General features: G+C 40.1%; 1 protein-coding gene across 4 annotated transcripts in view; it reads left to right on the top strand.

Moving 5' to 3' along the window:
• Positions 1-4,213, top strand: part of PPARGC1A (PPARG coactivator 1 alpha) — a 372,908-nt gene extending 368,695 nt beyond the window's left edge. For all 4 annotated transcript variants that reach the window (XM_056356905.1, XM_056356922.1, XM_056356914.1 and 1 more), the window contains one exon: positions 338-4,213. In XM_056356905.1, coding sequence (XP_056212880.1) covers positions 338-441 — 104 coding nt within the window. In that variant the 3' untranslated portion in view covers positions 442-4,213. The remainder of the gene's footprint in view (positions 1-337) is intronic.
• Positions 4,214-22,669: the final 18,456 nt, after the last annotated feature.

Genomic DNA, 22,669 nt, shown 5'->3' with positions numbered 1-22,669 from the left:
ACTACTTCGAAACCTATACATAGCAGTATGTCAGTGCCCAAGTCCTTGGAGGAACTCTTTTGAGTTTACCGGGGCTGTATGTATATGCACTTTATGGTTCTCCCCCACTGCTGATGATGTGTACTGCTTTTGTTAAGTCCTGCTTCTTACCAGAAAATTCTTACCTATACCTAAAGCTTCTCTGATGACCATTTCTGGGCTTTTATCATCCCATAAAGTTGTAATTGTAAGTGGATTGTGTCTTTAGTTCTTTGTTCGTACTGTTGTAGAGAAAATAACGTAAGTACTGACTAGTGTTTCTTGCCTCTTATTTAAATATGCATCCTTTGGGTTTCAGATTCAAACTCAGATGATTTTGATCCTGCTTCCACTAAAAGCAAGTATGACTCCATGGATTTTGATAGTTTACTTAAAGAGGCACAGCGGAGCCTGCGCAGGTAACATGCATCACACCCGAGGAAAATGGAGGGATGGCGAATACCTCACGGACATCGTGTCCTTCAATAATGGACAATTAAAAAGTCATACTTAGGGACTTCTCCTACTTTACACTCTCTGTTCAAAACCATGGTTTACATGAACACAGCTGCTCGACAAGTGGAGGGGCAGGATGGCTGTCCAGTAAGCACACGCGTATCCATGGGTGTCAGCTTTGCTTTCGCGGGTGATCGGTGGCGGGGGAGCCGGGCATTCCTTGTGAGTTCAATGCAAATCACGAGACATGGCAGCAGTTCCACAGAGATACACCTACAACGATGAACTGCAAAATCTGTACATATTGCATTTTAACAAAAAAAGAACAAAACAAAAAAAAAAACCAAAACCAAACTTGAGAACTATGGCTGCTGATGTCTGGGAAACAGACACTGCATTATTATTTTTTTGTTTAAACAAAGCTTCTTCTTGCAGCACAGTCATAATACGACAATCCAGAAGCAACCACAGGTCCCAGAAGCCTACAATCTGTTTTAGCTTTGTTTTAAGATTTTTCTTTTCTTTGGGATTTTTTTGTGGGTTTTTTTTTTTTTTTTGGTCCTTGCAGAAGAGAAAATGAAAGGTTCAAGCTTCCCTAACATTTTGAAGTTTCATCTTTTAATTCTGACACCCATGTAAATGTCTACAACGTTGATCTTCCACAGAAAAATTTTCAAAGCCTTGTTAATGGTCAAATGTGCAGCTTGTTCAGCGATCTATTCTAATGAGCGGACGTGGTGTTACATTATTAATGAGAGTTGGATATAACTATCTGGGTGTGTGCACAGATAGTTCATTTGCTACATTCTCTAAAGTAGTTGAGTATTTAAAAATGTTAAATGGAGTATTTTTATTTATGTACATACTGTATGACGATGTTCTTTTTTGTTACAGCTATGCACTGTAAATGCAGCCTTCTTTTCAAAAACTGCTGAATTTTTCTTAATCAAGAATACTCAAATGTAATTATATGAGGTGAAACAACTATTGTACACTAACATATGTAGAAAGCTGAAGTTACGCTTATATATATTTGATTGTAAAAAAAAAAGAGAGAAAAGCGTGTGGGTGAGGGTGTGCATGTGTATATGTGTGTGCGTGTGTGTCTGAGTGCAAAAATGCTTTACACACATTCATCCCTTCTTTGATGAGCTTATATAAGAATTTTGTCAAGAATTATCCTAGCCCAAAAGGTATTAACCACTTCTGCAGTATTTTTCCACATTTTTCTCATTGCTTGATTTTCTTTTGCAGTTTTATACACTGAATTTGTTAGGGGAATGAAATTTTCTCATCTAAATTTTTCTAGGAGATACCATAATTTTATGTAAAGTCTCTCAAATGGGTAATCATTAAGAAATGTTTTTATTTTATGTATCAACAGTAGTTTTGGAACTAGAGGTCAAAAATCTTTTTAAAATGCTGTTTTGTTTTAATTTTTGTGATTTTAATTTGATAAAAATATGCTGAGGTACTAAGTACAGTATGATTTTTACAGTAATTCTGTGTCTAAACACTGTTCTTGAAGCCAGTAATCTTTTCATTGGCAGAGTTTAATGATGGTATTTATCTATATTTTTTACAGTTATGCATCCTGTATAAATACCAATCCTTCATTCCTTTGTTTACTAAAGAGACATATTTATCAGTTACAATTATCCTATTTATTATAAATTATGAGATGACTAAAATAATAAAAAGGCCAGTGGAAATTTTATACCTAGGATGCATGACGGTTGTCAGTTTGGAGTAAGTGCTTCGTTTGGAAATTCAGCTTTTGCAGAAGCATTGGGTTGTTTCGGTTTTTTTCTTTTTTTACTATGCACTAGCATGGCCTCAGATGTGCCCATGACATTGTTGCTGATGACATTGCTTCTGCTAAATTAAATAGAAACTTCAGGAAAGAAAAAACCACAAGAGTAAACTACTGCTATTCTGAGCATCAGAATTTCATCTGAACTCAGAGTCTCTAGACTGAATCAGCAAAGTTTGGAATTTGCTTGTGAATGTATAGATTTGGTATTCTATTACTGTTTGGCATTCATGACTCCTTTTAAAGGTATGGCACACCTAACTATTTAATCTCCTTTCCCGCTCCCAATCTTAGAAAACTGATTCTACCCCCATGCCAGTGCAGTTGATTTTGATGGCTGCATTCATTTTATCACCAGCATATTGTGTTCTGAGAGATTCCACTGTCTGTCCTGTCAGATGCTTGCTTGATTTTTTGGCTTCTTATTTCTCAGTAGATAGATAGCAATAATAATAATAAAAAAAAAAAAAAAAAAAAAAAAGAAAAAGAAAAAGAACTTTTTCGGAGGTTCTGTGTTACAACTGTAACATTCTTTAATCTGCATAATTCTTGTTGTTGCTCTGTAGGTTAAAAATGCAGGTATTTTAACTTTGTGTGAATGCCAAACTAAAAGTTTACAATTTTCCTTTCTGGATTTTGAGTATCTTCTGTTGTAAAGAAAAATATTAAAAGCAATAAATTATTTTTAAGAAATCAATATTTAGTATATCATATTATGTGTTCAAGGACCAGATGCATTGCCTATTTTGCCTTTAAATTTCTGTAATTAAATTTTAAATACATTCTCTTTTGCCCTAGATTGCTGACATGAATAAATTGGTGTGGGGCTTGGGGGGTGGGTGGGGGGAATTATTTATTTTTCACTAAGCAGGCATAATGACATCAGTAATTTTTTTTTTTCACTGGCCTGACAAACATTCTCATCTTGAAGATGGCTTTCCTTTGTGGATTTACAAATTACATATGAAATTAATAGAACTAAGGTTGCTGAATAAAGCTATTTGTATCCTTTGTAGACACTGTAGTAGGTAACCCATCAAAATATAAACTCGATGTTTCCTTTCCTTCTTTTCTCCCCCAAGAACATTTCAAATTAGCACATGTACCACATTGTCACCGGAGGCAAATTGCAGCATAGGTCTGTGTGTCTTTTAGATGAAGATTGTACTGTTGCTTTCATGCTGTGGTAAGTACCACATCCGCAATACAGGTAACAGAACTGGTACTTAGAAACTATGGTCTTTCCTAGAGCTGTAACAAAGTAATTCCTATAGGATGTAAAATCCAAATCCAAATTCTAATGGAGGGAGCCTAAAATTGAAGAAAAATACCTGTGCTAAACTACTCTGAAAAGCAGTTGGGCTGCTACCACCATGAGCAGCACTGAGAGGAAAGTTTGTGCCTCTGGGGTATAATACTTGGGTCAGTTGAAAAAAAAAAACCAACAACAAAAAAACCCCAAAACAAACCCAAAAACCAACCACACCTTTTCATCCCTTTAGATGTAAGCTTACAGTAGGTAATGATTATGTGTCCTTTTTGATGGCTGTAATGAGAACTTCAATCACTGTAGCATAAGATCTGATCTATAAATGACCTAGAATAGCCATGTAATATAATGTGATGATTCTAAATTTGTACCTATGTGACAGACATTTTCAATAATGTGAACCACTGACCTGATGGAGCTACTGTAAGATTTGTACAGTAGGTGAACATGTAAAGCTATTGGTTGGACTATGCTGAACAGGGAAAGGTAGATATTAGTTAAGCCCAAGCTGGGCTATTTTCCACCTGCCAATTCTACATGTACTTTTGTGGTTTAATTCATTGTATGAAAATTCCTGTGATTTATTTTTTTTTTTTAATGTGCAGTACACATCAGCCTCACTGAGCAAATAAAGGGAAACGAATGTTTCAAATCCATTTCTGTTTCTCTTTTTTATCACAAGTGACAGGTTTCCCCCCGTCTGCCACTGGTTGTGTACTGGGTTTTCTATTACTCTTTCTAATGGTTGTAATCGATTTCAGATAGTAGTCCAGAGCACGCATGCGTTACTGCACTTTGGACAGGGGGCAGAACCACTAGTTTTAATATATTTAATGGTAGAATGGTACTGTCTGCCTTTCTGCCATGAGTACCCAAGGCTGGTGAAGGGCCAACATAAACCTTGTAGGAAAAATTTTGAAAAATGCTCGGTGGAGTTTTAAGAGTTGCTGGCTTGAGTTAGGAGGGGGTGGGGAGTATAAGTGCTTTCATACGTGGCCATGCTTGGATCCAAATTGTGCACGTGCTAGGGACTGGCAAATCCCCAATATGGTTGGTGTCTTCCATCCTAAGATGATAAATACCTGTACTAGGACAAAGCACCATCATGAGAGTCCTTCACCAGCCTCTCTGTCTCGGCAGACAGGCAAGGAAGATCAGACAGGTAGGAAGCTGGACCAGCATGGGTTTTCTGAATCCTTCCTGGACAGTACAGGGTGAAGCATGGTGGGCTTCCATACCGGCGTTGCCACTGGGCAGGCGACAGGTAGGCAAAGGGCTGCCAAAGGGTGTACATAGTCCTCTCCTTCACATGAGGGAAGGAATTGCTTTTTTTTGGGTTGCCCAGGGTTCGTTCACAGGTAGCCAGCATACAGCTCTACACCTATCCTGATGTGTCAACAACCTTCTCTGGGGGTTAACAGCACAATGCTGTTTGACTTGAGAGTCTTCTCGTCTTGATGTGTGCCTCAGGTACCCGAGGTGTGATGCGAGGAGCACCATAGGGCAGCCTGGTTGTCATCTTTGAGCAGAGAACTACTGAATTCACTTGAAAAAATGGCCTTTCTCAAGATGACTAGCCTCCATCTCATCTGTGTTCTTAACGTTGCTGTTTATTTTATAGTCTATAATGATATTTTTTTTACTTGCAAAAATGTTTAGCTTTTGCATTTCTACCAGCCACTATCCAAACTGTTGGGCTTGACACTTGCAGTGGTGGTAGAGCAAAGTCCGCTACACGGGATTTACGTTGTTAATTCACGGCTCCTGATCAAATTAATGCTCAAAAGGTAGTAGCCAAATCCATCTCTGGTGTACTTCATCAGTTGCTGCTTTTCCACAAGGCATGAGTTTTGCCCGATATTTCTCCAGTTACTACGCTTTTTAATTTGGTTTATTCATTTCGTATTTTTTGCATTGCACTTTGATGCTTGCAAAAAACCACTCTCATTTGATGTCTAGGAAAGTATTGCTTTTTGACCCCCATCCCCTTATTTTGTGTTATTAAGGTGTATTGCATAAAATAAGGATCTCATTTATTAAGAAATCATCCCTTCCACTGCCTGTTCTCCTGGGCTACCATTTTCCCCGCGGTGAACGCTGCCAGCCGAGCACCTGAAATCAGATTCAGGCGCCTCAATGAGTGGCCTGATTTTCAGAAATGCTGAGCATCTCGTAGCTCCCATCGACTTCAATTAGACCTGCTGGCTCTCAGCACTTTTAAAATCAAGCCACATATTTAGAGCCCCAATTCAGCACAGCATTTACATTTGTGCTTAAGTCTGTCCTGATTCAGCAAGGCACTTAAGCGCAAGTGGTTTTAGATCCATTGAAGTCAAGTGCTCGGCTGCTTTGAATAAAAATAGACTCCTGGATTGGGGCCTAAGAATCCAAATACAGACACCGAAGCCTAATTTTAGGCTCATTTGGAAAACTTTGGCCTTGCCTGCCACCTTTAACCTTTAAGGCTTACAGAAAACACAAAAACACCCGTCAGGTCAGGTCATAAGGGGAAGAGGGGGAGGTTTAGAGAAGAGAGGTGGAAGCAATGGACAAATTTCTTCCTTGCAGAAAATGTTTTGAAAACTTTAATTCCAGCTCTTGCAAGATGCCTTAGCTCATCAGTATTATTTCATGTTACACTTCCAGAATCTCATTCAAGATTAATGTGCAGTTATTCTATTGTCCTTCACCATTGGTTAATAAACTGCTATACTGAACTTTAAGCAATGCCAACTTTCTCCGATTTTCCGTGAATCACGCTCTCACCATTGATATTCCATGTTCACAAGCAAACTAAACTATAAATCAATTTTCTCTACTTTATCAAACAGCAGAAAGTAATAAAGAAGGTCACAAATAGTACAGTAGTTCCTTGGAGGTTTGTAACATCATAATTTAAAGCTCAGAAAGATTGAATCAAAAGTTGAATTAATCCCTAAGGGAAAAGATTCTATATAGATTCTATTGATAGACATAGGGCAGCCTGTCTTCATTGGAAGCTGGTATATTTGTTAATACTTCGGGGCAAAGGAGACTAGTCTTCTCTGCAAAGAAGAAAATGAAATCCTCCACGAAAGGAAGTGAATATATCCTCTGCGCTTCCCATTGCTGTGCTCTCCTTGCACCACTCTGCTGAAAAAAAGAGAAAGCCAACTCATCTCTTGCTGCACGATGTGCTCTGCTGAATGGCTGGTGTCTGTGCAATGCAATTAGGGTAACTGCAGCTGGATGGAATACGTACAGAAACTGTAAATGTTGCACTTGATCGGTGTTCATTCCTCAACTCATGCTTTTTTAGTGAAATGACCTTAACCCAAAAATCTTAGCAGGCTATGAATCCAAAGCAAAATGAGAGTTTGCTTTTTTTCAGTGACAAATTTTGGTGAAGTTACAAATATTTATTCTGCAGCTGAAAACATTCCTCCAAACATGTTTAGCTTTTGAGGTTCCTCTGAATTACTGCAGCTTCCTTTCAACACGCTTCTGAAATCATAGTTTTACAAAGGCATTTCTGATTCTCTTTTATAAAAAAAATCTATAACCGTAACGATGTGACTGGACCTGACTTCCATTCAAATGGAATGAAGGGGGGGAGGGGGAAACCTCCCGTATCAAGGAAAACAATTAAAAATAAAATTCACTAATGGCCTCATTTGGAAAAGTTACACACACAGGTGTGGTACGCGGTGAGATCTGAGATGAAAGGTACCGGTTTGGAATGCATGCATGGTGAAGTACAAAATGATCGAAGGGTTTGTGCTTGCATACTGACTATTTTCTTATGGTATTTGCTAGTAGAGAGGAACTGAGCTGCTCTGTGATAAAGGCAGCTGAACAGAAAACAGGTACAATTCCAGCCTCTCCAGGATCGGGGACAAAACTCCAGCCCTCTTCAGCCTTTTGCATTAACCCTGGCTTGTGTAAATAGTGGACAGTGATCGAATGTAAATAATCTCATTTGCCATATTTGCATCATGATAGTCAGCGAGATGTAATGTAAATGAAAGCCAAAGCTAAGTGTGCAGAAAACCATGTCCTAAAGACCCCACTATGTAAATTACTATTAGGACTCTTAATCAAATGAAATACTTGCTACAATTTATTTTTGACAATGTGCATTCCATCCTCTATTAAATTAGTGCTTGATAAAGTAATAAAATTACCACAGCCATAAAGTTACTGTGCTATACCTTCAGGACAAGGCATTCGAGAGATCTTCTCGTTGTCCTCGGATTATTGACTTTGGCATTATGAGAAACGCACATTGGTACCTTAGACTAATTCTTTCCTACTGCACTTGCAACTCGGGCCTGTGCTTACTCATGCAATGTGTTGGCAGTAAATTTATTTAAAAAAAATAATTAGCCACACACTTGAAAACTAAGAGAGTGCTTTCTTTTTAACTATTTATTGGAACAATACCACAGCTAACTGTTTTCTGTTGCATGAATAATGTATTGTCATAGCTAGGCATGCCCTCGGTTATACACTCCTGCCAGCAAGTAGTGGAGTGGTGAGTGCTGTTGCTGAATAATGATTAATTACTCGCCCTTCTGAAGGAGCCTGGTTTTGTAAACTGGTCACACAGCGTGTTACGTGGATTGTGTCTGCTACACAAAAGGTTACTTGCAATCACATAATGAGACATAATGATGCACATCACAATTCTTTGGTACAAATCTGCACACAATGGAATTCAGATAGAAGCCCATCTATTTACGTATCCTGTTTGTCAGAGGGTAAAAAACTTCCCTGCAGTGCTGCAGTGCTGCCATTGCTCCTTCTGCAATGCTGACATTTTGGGTGAAAACAGTGTGACGGCTTCCTCAGGAACCTCCAGCCACAGCTTCACAGAATTGCCCTGTGACAGCCTGCTGACAAACCCTGGGTGGGATTTGGCTCCCACCGCGGGACAGCTGTGTGAGTGGGATGCTTTGCTGTTGCCTGTCCAAACTCTTGGTGAGAATCTGGGATGCAGTTCCTCGCTGCGAGGTGAGGGGTTCACTTGTAGTATGGGCTGAACCTACCTGCAGGTGCTCTGCGCTTTCTGGCTGGGAAGGGTGAGCAGGGAATCCACGTTTTGCAATGGATTATACTTTGTTGTGTGGTCAAAGGAAGAAAGCTGTGTGGTACGGTTGTAAAACCTGGAGCCACAGCCGTTCTGAACCGTAAGGGAAAAAAGATCTAGTTGTTCTTGGCTCCTGCTCTCTGGAAAACAAGTTCTTGGCCAAGGCTGTCCCAGAGCTGCTGGGACCACTGCTGGCAGCACCAATGGCAGAGCAGTGACATCTAGTCCTGCCTGGTCTCAGCAGGAGGGATTTGATGGTCCAGGCAGGATCTGTGCACTGCTTTGAAGTTGCTTGTGTGCTACTATGGCCCTGTTGGTCAAGCTTGTCAACCAAGCTGCAGAAGTTTGAGTTGCTGGAGATGTGTCGTGGGGCGTGGTAGACGATGTGCATTCTCATGCTCTGGAGAGGATGGGGAGGCCTGAATATGCATCTCTGTCCTACAACATCACGGCAGAGCTAGCGGCAGCAGCCCCTGCCGTCCTCTTTCCTTGTGCAGTGACCTGGATCACCCAGCAGCCCCACAAAAGCATTTTCCTAATCTGTCAGATAGGATGGTTTGGACACAGGGGCTGCATTTGAATAGGTGAGGATGTGTGTGGTTTGAGAACCACACTTCAGATACTCCTGCACTGCTGCCGTGTGTCTCAGCATTCAGGAACTTCTTGGCATCTTTCAAACTGCTCGTTTTGACAAATGTTGTCTCAAGCAGGACAAAATGTTGTGGTATGGTTTGTATATCAGCATGACTGTGGTAGAAGACACCCTATGAAACTTCTTGTTTTCCTATAAATGAGGTGGACTTACATGGTATGAGTTTCTGCTCCATATACGTGGCAATGAATAAGCTGCCTTCTATGGCTAGATCATTAGCAGTCTCTAATGCAATTATGTACTTACATGGAGCTAGAGAAGGTTGTTGGGGGTAAAAGCAGCAAATGGCACTGTGCGACAACCAATGCAGCTGATATTTCTACTGACATTTCCCAGACCCTTCAGCTTTGCCCCACTAGCAATGTCACAGCTGCAGCCACCGCTTCGCCCTCCCATACATGACAGCTATGCAAACCATGACAGAGAGCTATGCGCCTTTTCAGTGAGCGCAAGGCAGCCGTGAGACACTTTGTGGGGTGCCAGGGGCCTGGTGGGGTGCACCGGCCCCCGGGTGGGAGGGTGGCCATAGCGCTGCGTGTAACAGCTGCCGTACGCCAACTCAACAGCTGGCATAATTCTGCAGCTAACAAATACCATTTTTCTTCCGCAAATAGTTCCTTGAGCAGTAGATCATGCACGGGCTGATTTACTGCAGCACTGTCCTGTGCAGACTGGCTGGTTGGTAATGATCTCCCCACGGCGGGTCTGCAGCCTTTCCCTCCGCAGCAGCGGCCATGGGGACTGTCTCTGCCTCCACCTCTCCCCCTGGTTCCATGAAAAACACGCGGTATGCTAGATGGCAGCGTGCTGACGGCTTCCACCGTGCTACCAGATTTCGCCGAAATGGACCAACATGGTCAGAAGTTACTGGGGAATGGGAGCCAGGAGGAAACAACGCAGGCAGGAGGAGCGTGCAGGTAACGGGAACGTGGGGTGGAAACAACACGGGCAGCAGGCAGAAGTGCCTGAGTCTCATCCCCTCAGGAAATGAGGGGGAAAAAGACCCAGGGGAATCCTCCGCTTGGATGGCTCCTGGTACTATTTCCTAGCTATCCAGACATTCACAGTATGGTGAAACTAGTAAGTTTCAGATTCAGACCTTTGCGTATTTACAGCTGGACAACCGTAGTGAGATTTTTGTGGAAACCTTAATGAGAGTAGACAGGGAATGGACATGAAGCGTCGAGCATGAAGCCTCATAGCTCTGAAGCTGCTTATCAGACATATATCACAATCCCACCAGCTCTTGCTTGTGCTGTTACTAAGCTGCTGACATTGTATGAAAGCTGATACGTAGCTGAAAAACCTACGTATTCATTTAGCAATGGAAAAGGCATAGCAATAATATGACTGCTCCATAGCGAGCCTCCTAGGATGTCCCTTCCTAGCAGAAGCAGCTTTGCAGGTAGCTATTTATGCTTTTACTCCAAATCTCGTGGCACTGGCCTTGCTCTACAACGTTGGGTCTGATAAGATCGGATGAGGTTAAGCTGCCACGAATAGCTGCTGACTGGCAGTTTATTCCCTCACTTGCTCAACAACGCCAGACCTACTATATGTCTGGGAGGCAAAGAATACAGTTAGGCTAGACAAATGGAATAGGAACCAACAACAAAGTGAATCCTGTGCTGTCATATGCATTTTTTATTCACATTGCACATAAATCTCATCTAAGCTCATGGGAGAACTTTAGCATCCCCTTAAACTCCCATTTATTCTCCATCCTTCTCATTCTTTGCACTATTAAGAAACAGATTTATTTTCTGAAAACTACTCTTAATCATTGTGCAAATAGCAATGGAACATTTATACTCAAAGCAATAAATAGATGATTCGCATCTTAATATGAGACTGGAGATTATTCTGACTTGTTTGTGTTTATTGCATCTAACACACAGATGCTATCTTCACTCTCTAATAGACATGTTAATTATGGGATTTCGTTATTCTTATTTAGATTTAGGGTTGTTTTTTTCTGTGCCACATTGTGCATGGGATGGTGCTACAAGACATGAAATGAAGATGTTCAGCACTCCAAAATGCTAAAGATAGAGAAAAAGAAAATCAGGTTTAACTGGACAGGGCAATAATCTGAAGATCTATGAAAAATGCAGAGTAATAGAGAGCATGTAAATCCATTTGCTGTTATGCTGGTTAGTGGTAAATCTCTAGAAGAATCAGTCATAGCTTTCGATGATAACAAAAACATAGTAAGGTGAGGGTATGGTCAGCTCCAGAGTTTATGTCCTTTGCTACAGAACTAATGTCCATTCAAGTACCTCTGAATATGGGAAAATGGATTGTCAAGTCCTGTTAGAGTAGCTTTTCTTGGATGAATAGGAAATGTTTTCTCTTTCTCCTGGTTATGTCTGCCTTTATTACTTTATACTGCCAAGGGCAGTATCTAGCCCTTGGAAGTATTTGTTTCTTGTGTGCAGAGAGAAACATTGCGCAGTATTTTCACTGCTCCATTTTGCTCGCACAGGTTTGGGTAATGCCAAGGAAACTATTCCTCTGGTCAAACTAGAAGTCATATGGATCTTTGATTTTACCAGGGCTGTAAGACCTGTTTAACATTTTACTTTGTAAGGTATGTTTAGTCTTCAGTAACCTGCTGGCAGCTTACCTGCTATCCTTCCGCCAACAAATGCACACACCTGCATATATACCAGATAAGCATGTTTATATGCATGTGTATATGGATATATACATATCAATAGCCCAATACATAAAACATGTATATTCATGTAGACTCCTCATGTGGGATTTCTCACTAACTCATCTGTTGCAATAAAACATAAACTCCAGTAACAGTTTTCTCTCCAAACAAGACTGTATGCTATTATCTACATCCTTATGTTGTGGAAGAGTTCCTGCGGCCAGCAGAAAGCTCTGATTCCACTTGCACCCTGGCTGACATTACTACAACGAGCCTTCCTGCCTGGGTCACCACCATGCATGGAGTCAAAGGGAATGAATGCCTTCTGTTCTGTGGTCGTGACAGCTCACTGGTTTTCACAGCGCTGTTTGTAAACTGGTCAGGAGATAGGCAGCACCTGCTTAGCTCATGGTAATTTGAGCATTTCTAATCATTCGCCTCAAACCTGTTTTCTATATCTTTGCAGTCATAGTAAATGAATTCAGGGCTGCCTAAAAAAAGAAAAAATAGTTCCTTAAGCTGTTATGCCAAAACAGATTTGTGTGCTTTATAAGCTGTTGGTAACGAGCAGACTCAGACCCTCTGAGTTTAACCTAATAAGTCAGCAAACAGTTAAAAGATGAAAAGCAGCAGTACCTGTTTTTTGCTTTCTCTGAACTAGCATCTAATGAAATTGCTCTGCAGGTACCCTGTGTCCCCAAGACTGTAGGGTACAACGGGCTCCCATGCCACTTTGGCTCCTTCCTGGGAGTAGAAACCAGCCTGGGGATCCAAAGAGTCCCAGGCTTGGCACCATGCACCTATGATCAGGGACCACTTCAGCTTGAAGGAAGTTGTCATTTCCTTAAACCTGGGTTGGGTTATCAGCCAGTCCAATATATGTGAACTGGTAATAGATGCTTTTAGCTAATAAACTCCTACAAACCTGTTTCTTCATTTATAAGGGCCTTATCTGGCAACTGAACAGGGCCTTGATTTTTTTTTCCTCTGTTTCCATATGTTCATTCTATGAGTAAATTCAAAGCTGGCTGCAGTATTTTAAATGTCATTTTCAATCCCTGGTCATAAACCAGGAAACAGTCTCCTTCACCACATTCAGCTCACAGTGATGGCACTGTGAGGATTTGTTCCAGCTCCTGTATTGAAGAATGCATTTATTTATTTATTTATTTATTACAGCATACTTTAGTACATTTCAATAGCATCTGTAGGCTGAAATAGCTAATGTTAGATGGAACAACACCAGGTGGCTTCTCAGCACAGCCTTCCCAGATCACCTTAAATTGCTACAGCTTTGCAGAAAATGATGGGGGCATGTTGGTTTCTGCAGGAGTGCCCAGGACACCTATACCAACAGTTACTCTGAAGTCTGAGTTTGTACTGTGTTGTATACAGGCTCAGCATTCAAAAACCCCACTGTATTTTTGAGTGTTACTGCCATTGCTCTTCAGGGGTAAGTAGCAAATGTCATTTCTTTTTATTATATCTGACTTTGTATTTACAACATGTGGTACTATCCTATTTATTTAAACAGACCTCTCTACTCCCGTTTAAGAAATCTTTCTACTCGGATCTGTAAAGGGAAATAATTGCTTAGTTCTACTGAATGTCTATTATTAAGGGAAAAGGTATTTAAAGATTTGAAGACACCCCTGCTGCACCCTTCAATGGCTTTACTATCTCTTCTTTGTGTTTTTATCACTTCAGCTTTGCACTCGCCTTCCTTTAGCTTTTGATGAAATCACACCCTTGATGAAATCACTGGAAACCCAAGGTCTGGGAAAGTACTTTATCTGAGATCCCAAAGACAAGTTTGTTCCAAAGATGTTCATGCTTTACAGTTTTCATATTTAGACCTCTCTGGTGATACTACAAAGTCTTTGCAAATGCTCATATTGTTTCTCCAGGCTTTGGGTTACTTTGCTAGAGAGATGTTCCTTTGTTAATTAAGTGCTCTTTGAGGATAAAATGTTCATCAGAAGTCTGTAGAGTTACAGTATCACCTTTTTTGTCATATTACTTTGAAAATACATAATATATATATATTTTTTTTACCTATTTCCCTGGGGCATATGTAAGAAAGGGCTTCTCCTGCCACCTTGTTGAACTTTGTAACAATCATAACAAGGCAGAACAGAGCCTCCAGCCAGCCCATTCAGCTGAATATCTGAAATTAAAAACCTCTTGTGGATTAATTTTTGGCATCCTTTTGCAGCCATACATTGTTTTACTTTCCCTCTCTTTGTTCTTCTCCTTATTATGTGGTGCTCCCTTCCGACAATATGTAGATACAATGCAGATATACAAATGGAGGCAATTAACACAGTAATTAAAAATAAAACTACTGGTGTCTAGTGGTATATACTAGCATTATATATATATATGTATATATAAACTGTGTATATATCTGTACACTGAAAATATTCCCAGCTTGAACAGGGAGAACAAATTCTGGAAGGAGCTGCATAATATCTTTCACAGGAACAACCCCAGCTGACCCTCGAGGATGGTGTGATAGATATGAATTGCTACTGGCATTATGCTATTGGAGAAACAGGGGTACTTTGCCAAAAAATGAATCCATTTAGTCATAAACACTACAGCTAAGTTGATTCAGGGTTTATCTAAAAAAGCCCAGCAGGTTTGGTGTAAAATGAAAGGCAGAATGTTAATTTGGATGGCAATTGTTTTTCAATAATGCTAATTTGCACTAAACATCCTGATTTACATAAGCAAACAAAGGCCAAATATTAGGCCGAGGAGCACAACCAAAACTTGGGTTCAGTTATGGGCAAAAGCAGGCTGCTGGAAACACAATTCACTGAAACCAGCTTTTTCAGTTTTTGCCAGCCTTCAGTCCCTAAGCATTTTCCAGTGGAGGTGTGGACACCTCTGTCATTAAATGCAGTACTTGCCTTCCCTCATCATCCCTCAGGGATCCGTTGAAAGTAACCTGAGGGGTTCCTGGACCACAGGCTGAAACCCCTGCAGTGCTGCCTCTGCTTGTTTCTCCCTTAGTGGCTCCTTGGTTCTGCTTTTCCCATATGACAACCATCTCCACCTTTGGGGGCACGAGAGCTTCTTATTCATCCTGGTATAGGCCCAGATCTGCCTACAGGCACTTTGCTGCTCTCATCTAATTCTTGTCTTTTGCCCTGTCTTGTAACACAGCCCCTGATGGAGCAGGTGGCGTTATTTCTCCTGAAGAACAGGCAGATTTCACAGTCTGGTCCAGCTTGGGTCACAGCTCCTGGGTCAGAGTCCTGGCTTTGTTTTGTGCCTTAAGCCAGGAACTGAACCGATACCACCAATGGGTTAAAATCTCCACTGTTAGCTTGTGGATTTGGGTATATCAATGTTGACAGTTACACAAAGGTCTCCCCAGGAGAAGCCCCCACCATTGCGTAGGGCTCTGCTCCTCCCCAGCCCCGCAGCCCCGCTTACCACAGGCACTGCTTCTCTCGGTCTCATGGTCAAAAAAGACACCTTGAGGCACTCAATCCACTGATTTCCTGAGTACGCTTCTTTCCAGTGAAAAAATTGTAAACTTAAAACTTTAAAAGAGACCCTTTTTCCTCTGTTGTTTTTGAGTCCCTGGTGTGGGAAAACTGGAAAGCTAGAGGAGGCAAACTGAAAATTGTCTGTCAATGATATATTTTTCTTAAATGAATGAAAAGTGAAATAATGTTTAAAGCAATATTCAAAATTATGTTACTGCTATTTCAGTTAAGTTCATCAAAATGCAACCTACAGCTAATACCTATTCACAATAAAGTTGCTTAATTCAAGAAACTGAATTAAGCAAATTTAATTCCCATGTAACAAATGTATTGGCCTTGGCAGTGAATTAACAATATATATGATGTAATCCTGATTTTCCAAGCTTATTTTCTAGAAATCTGAGCATAGCTTGTATCATTTATTATTAAATATTACATCTTTACAACATTATGTCATTTTTGGCTATTAACATGCTATCTGCAAGCCTCAGGTATGCAGAACTTTCGGTTATGGTAACAATATTAGTTCATTTTTTTTTTTATCATAATATGCTTGCTCATTTGAAGGAACGAATGGCAGCAAACTTCTAGAGTGTATAGCCTGTACAACTGGCTGTGTTTCACCTGGCCTTAGCTGTACAAGAATTAGTCTTGTTGGGTACCTGGATCTGCTCCCAGTCAGTGAACTTGTGCCGTTTCCTGACCCTCATAGCCCACGTAGCTTGTACAGTGGTTAGGAGGGAATGGTTGCCACTTGAGGTGCTGATTTCTCTTCATTAACCATGGAGGAAACACAGAGGCTGATTTAGAGCCCTAAAATTTGGATGGATGAAATCGGATGTAATGGCATCTGCTCTTGGGGTGTACCACGCCTCAGTCCCTAGCAGTAGGTGTGTTTATCATTACCTGTTATGAACAACATGAGCTCATTTACTTCATAAATGTATGTATATGTCCTCTATGTGCTGAATAAGTTGCACTCAGTTGCTTGCCCATTCTTAAAGAAGCAAAGAAATTTTAGTTTCAGTAAGCAGAGACCCGGTGAAGGCATTACGCTTTCTCCCAAAATTTCCTTTCCAGTATCTTAGAGAGGGATGACATCGCTCCTTGCTTGTGCATTCGGCAATGTGGGCACAAGAGTCAGTGCTCTGAGCAGACTGCAGCTGGATTACTGCAGAAAAAAAGCTCATGGCTGAAAGAGTTAAAAATACATAAATGCAGTCTCAAGTCCTCTCTTCAGCCCAGAATCCAGTATAAGCCTTAGCTTTTTCATTGCACTGGGCTATGATGCAGATTTATGAGAGAAAGCTAAATAAAATTTTAAAATCTCACCAAAATCCCAGGCATTCCTTTGCAGTCATATAGAGGTGCAAAATTCCATGCATATTTTTTTCCTTATTCATCTGTGACAGAACAGAATTAATGTACATGATGATTTACTATCTCTGAAGGGACATGTCCTTTTTATTTTTAAACCTAAGCAAAAAAGCTTCAGAGCGCAAGTCCTTTAAAAAAATAGATTTCTGGCTCTAGCAAAATAAAAGTCAGACTTTCAAAAGAAAAGCAGGTGTTTCCTTAAATTAATTAGACGAACACTTCTTACCATTGGCACATGTTAACATCCTGTAAATTACACTTCTGTATTATTTTACCTTATCTTGGTACTTACCGCTCAAACCAAGGTTTAAATATATATATATATATATACACACATCATATAACAAACCATTAAGATTTTCTAACCTTGTTGTGCTTTACCACTCTTGCTTATTGAACAGCAATAGAATTAGCCAAAGGGAACTGGAGGCTATACTGGTAACTGTGTCAGAGAAAAGCAGTTGCTGCGCAGCCCATTTCTTGCTCAGGCTACATGTCCTTTTCCCGCTGGCAATCATACACTATGCTGTGACCCCAAAGACTGTTTGCTATTTCTTTTTCACACATGCCTATGCGGGAGCATGGATTCTCTAGAGTGGGCTTTAGTTTGCCTCTGGCTTTTTAGGCATTCTTTCAAAACCTGTTCTTGCAATAGTAACCAATTAAACTAGTTACTAAGAAAGAAGCATGTTTCAGCACTTAAGTTAATTGAACTGTTACAAACTAAATATGATTCCAAATTGTTTCTGTATTCCAAATCACTTCATGCATGCAGATAAAATGAAAAAATTACTAAATCGTTTTGAAATGTGCAAATCAGCCATACAATACTGACATTTAGATCTGTGACCTGATCACAATGTAGTAAGTACCTTTGAAAACTTTGCAGATTTTAAAGCTGTCATATGAAACCCTTGAACCACTGCTTGATGTGATATTCAATAAGTGGAAGTCAGGCTGCAATCAAATCGTGGAACTGTCTGCATCAGGGTTTTACTACCAATTTACCCAGAAAATAATCTTTCCCTGATTCATTTCACGGGCCAAGTAAGAAAGGAGGAATGACTTAATGTATAAAACTCTATGCTTTATTCTTTGGGACCTTGCTTTGAGTTCAATTTGTGGTCCTAACTAAAATGAGCAGCTCAATCCCCAATGAACAGCAGTCCATATCGTTGAACTACCACACACAATTAGGCACAATTGGCTGTCTCTGCTTAGGAGAAGTTGAAGACTGATTTAGCATGGAAACTAAATCACTGCTTTCAGTGGTAAAGTGGGGTGGCCCTTTTTGGGACTATGTGACAAAAAACCTTCAACCATATTGTTTCTTTATTTCAGCATTTCTTTAGTATAAGAAAAATAAGGGATGGGAAAAACCTCATTCTCTTATAATAAAAGCCAGATGGCAGCCCTAATTTGCAGCTATTCTCTTTTATTAAGAAGCTAGTAACTACCATAACTGGCAGAGTGATGGTGAAAATACTGGTACAGGGAACAAATGGACGCTGCTAAAAAGAGACGAGGGAAAAAAGATGATGAAGAAGAAAAGCAATGATGCTGGAAGCTGGCAAAAGCTTTCCTCTCTGAATCCTGGAGCAGGAGAAATGCCTGCTGGGTAATACATCTATTCAGTTACATGTCATACATGACCACAGTATTGAAGGGTTTAGTTGTCCTGGGATTTAAATGTGTCACTACTGGGATAAGCTGCACTTGTACAAAACAGAGTAAACTGTTTTGCCGGTGGTATGAGTGGTGCAGCTCTAGCAGAGAGGTGATTTGAGAATATCAAGGCTTGCGCCGTAGCGCAGGGAGGAGAGGGCGATAGCTGGGTGGGTTGCATGAGCAGCAGAGCGAGCTCAGCGAGGGGTGAAGAGAGCTGCAGAACCACTAAGCAGGGGATTATAGGGGAGCTGAAGAGAAGAAAGAGCCTACATCAGTGTGGTGTAAAGAGAGAATTAAATTAAGTCACTGGATCTATTTCACAATACACCAGCAGAGGATATTGGCTAGTCCCATGGAAAAGAGAGATTTAGCATCTGTACCTAGAGCCTTCCTGAAACGTAAGGGTCAGAATAAGTCTCTCCTATATTATTAGGTATAAACAGCCTCTATCAAGTACTGGAAGACTGTTAGTGTGGTCCTCCAGTTTGAGAAACAGGTCATGGTTGCTTGGCAGCGGGATGCACAGGCATGACTGCACTGCTTTCAGTACCTGAGCTGGTGCAATCGGGCTTACCTCCTGAGCTCCAGCTGGTCGGGGCATCCCCACATAGCACTTCATGGTGACATACAGATGGGAGGCATAGCAGGTAGCAGAGAAAGCTAATCAGCCTTTGCACTGAAAACTTTTGTTCAACTCTGTGTACTAACATTAGACCTCAGAGGAAATTCACAAGCTTTTATTTTTGAAAGTGGGGTGGGTTTTTTTTAGCTATTCTCAGGGATTCCATTAATTTTCATTATGAACTATACTTGCCTCTTTCATCTCAGGAAGAAAAGACTGTGACTGAAGGTACACGGCAGCTCTCTCTTTTTAGTTGCTGGAAATAAGTTAATAAATGCAGTTAAAATACAAGGTACCATTCTCATTCCTTATTGATACCAACTATACTCTAACAATGAGTTTCAAAGTGCTGCTGATGTAAACTCTACCTGAAGCCTGTTTGATCTCAGATAAGCATCTTCATCCCATTCTTCATTTCAAGAAAAGAAAATCTTACTGCACAGCAACATATTCATCTGCTTTGGGTTCAGTTCAAGATAAGCAGTGCCTTGCAGAAAACCTAATTAATATCAATCACAAGGAAAACAGAAGTTGGAAGGAAATGTTCTTTCATTTCTTGATAAACAGATCACCCATGATACGTACGCAAATGGACATACCAATTTGCTTTATTATGGAGGTATCGGAAAAGAAACTGTCCCTATAGGAAGGATTTTTTAGAGAACAAAGGGGTAGTTGCACTCTCACTCTGGTGTAAGAGTAATTTCATTCTGTTGATGCAAGAGTTGAATGGCATAAGACAGAACGGAATTACATCCTGCAGTGGTGTGCTTAGTGGCATTTAAAAATGTTTTCTCCCAAGCCTCATAGTGATAATTATTAATGTTTGCTCCTAAATACATTATAGGAACTTAAAAAAAATGTATTTCAGGCATTTCTTTTCTCCTTTCTCCTTGCTTCTGCCAAAAGGAAAGCCATGGCTTATGACCTAAGAGACCTTATAGGCTTAGAATAGAACCTTTAGGGATAAATATTCATATTTGGAAATATCTTGCCAAATCAGAGCAGCTAGCTTCTGTCACAAGTGCACTTCACATAATAGCGTTTTAGCTGACCTTTGAGGAATTTTCCTGTTGACAAGCACGCTTTCCCACCCAAGGATTTTAGTCTTGCGGCTGGCTATATAGCACTGGCTACACAGCTACTTCCAAATGGTGTAGGACTTGCATTAGAACTGATTCACAAAATTTTCTTGCACAAAGCAGAGTTCTGCTTTTGTCAGTGCTCTAGGTTATTTTGGGAAAGGGAAGGTTTGGAGGAAAGGTCGCTAATCTTTAGAAAGATCCCTGCCTTGGTTGTCAATCCACCTTTAAAGTCCTTGATGTTAAGATTTCAAGTGTCAGTATAGTATATACCAAGCTTGGGAGGAAATACAAGCATCAGATGGTTTAGTTTTATTAAGACATTGACTTATCAAAGAATTTATGTGTGTAAAATATCATTCCATTTGGCCCCGAGTGAATATAAAAAAAGAAATATTCCATTTTATTATTTCCTTCGAACTTCCCAGTACTTCCAGCTTTGTTCTGGCTTGCCCTCGGCTGTCTTCATGTGATGCAAATTTTTTAGCTGCAACATTGCTAGGGTTTGCCTACACAAAAACAACTACACAAAAAAAGGACTGATCTGTTCATTTATTAAATGTATAAAGGAAAGGTCTAAACCCTGGCTCATTGGATCAGCTGGTACACAATAGCTGAAGAAGCCCCTCTTTCTCCCCTTTATCACTTATTGATACCATGTATCTGTGCACATCCTTTAATGTACTTCAGGCGATGTCCCTTTACAGCCTCTCCTTTCCTCCATTTATTGATATGTTGTGTTTGCCTTTGAGAACGATTGCTTTTTTGCATCTTGTGGCATTACTGAGGAAGTTTCTGATGCAATGAGTCACTTTAAGGACACAGAAATCTGCTGCCCATGCTGAAAGGGCCAGCCCTTTCACTGCAAGAGGAAAAAGTAAGAGGAAATAAAAAGGGTGGAAAACCTGTCTTTAACAGCTTTGAAGGACATATAAACATGAAGAACAGAAAGCATTGGCCAAAGATGAAGCTTCAGACCTTGGACTAATATCTGATTCAGCAGATAAACCATTACTGCACTGCTATTTAGCCACGGGTCCATATGATGTCTGTGGTCCATACAAGTAATTCTTGTAATTGCTTGGTGACAGACATCATTAGTGGACTGCAAGACAGTCCTTGGGTGTTTCTGAGAATCAATGCATGTATAACAGGAAAAAAAAAAGGAAAAGAAAAAAAAAAAAAAAAAAGGTTAAGAGGCACCACACTAGTTAATCTTGCTTTCTCCTAATTTTATTTTTTTTTTCATTTCTTAGTGTTTATCTGCACTGGCACTAAGATATGACCTATCCAGTGTACCTTTAACTGCAGAGTCTGTCTAGCGGTCTAGCTGCATCAATGCCATCTTATTGCCAAAATACATCTTCAGGTTCTCTGTTTTCTTGAAACCCTGCACACACATTTTTCTGCTGAGTCTTCCCTAGATGAAAGATAGCTAGGCTATGTCTGTGTAGTATGTCTGTAATAATAAACCTTAGCTACAGCATGGACCTACTTCACAGAATGCATCTGGGTATTGTATTAAGCTGTAAATAATATGGGAAGTATGCAGATAGATGGATTTATGTTGCTATTTTTCAAGTAACGGTGGCTTTGAGGCATAGCGCATGTATCTGTCAAAATAATACACAGAGCTCTGCAGTTAACTATTTACAAAGGATTAAAGTTTAGCTCCTAATAAGATCTTCTCTCTGATGCTTTTGCATTCTCTCTTTTGCTTTTGCTACCTAATACCATGAGAAAAGTCTATACAAATTATGAAGAGAATGTAGGAATTCATGCAGATCTGAGATATTCTGTTCAAAGGTGGATATCTGGGATAGATAAAACAGTCCAGACAAAAGCATTTCTTGCACATTGTAAGAAGCAAAATAGAAGCAAACCTTTATTGAAGTTCAGGAGTGATTTAGATGCATTTCTTTTTTTGGTCGGGTTTCCATGAGGCGAAAGAACCTTAAAGCTGTAATAGTACAGCTCACATGTCTCCCAGCACTTCAGATTAAGCACTCTTGCCCTGCCAAAAAAACCCATGAGCTATCTAAGTAGAAAAGTCTATTTGAAGCTTTTGACTGCATAAAAGGTACAAGGATTTTGTATGAAGCTTACAAGTAAATATTATCCTGTTTGCTATTTTTTTTATTTGTGTCTCCACCATTTTGAATGTTTCTTTTCAGCCTTCTTTTGGCAGTATATGATTACTTACTTGAATGAGGGAAGGCAGAGACTACGTGGCTACTCCTTTGCAGCTCTGTTTCTAAGTTAGTCGTGGTGTATGTTCTAATTGGGAACCATGTTAGCACAGGGGCTCACCTTAGGTAAGCAATGTTGTCATTCTGCATATATCCACTAAATAACTGGGATTTTGGGCATAGTAATGACTTCATTTTAAAAAAAAAAGGAAAGAGAGAAATGGCATTTAAAATTAGAAGGAAGACAGGGATGTTCTTAAAATAAAGACTAAAAGAATGCTAAAATCTGTAGAAG

This window comes from Falco biarmicus, chromosome 1 (genome assembly GCF_023638135.1).
Source record: "Falco biarmicus isolate bFalBia1 chromosome 1, bFalBia1.pri, whole genome shotgun sequence".
NCBI lineage: Eukaryota > Metazoa > Chordata > Aves > Falconiformes > Falconidae > Falco > Falco biarmicus.
Note: the sequence above shows the minus strand (reverse complement) of the source record. Positions and strands in the feature narration are given on the sequence as shown.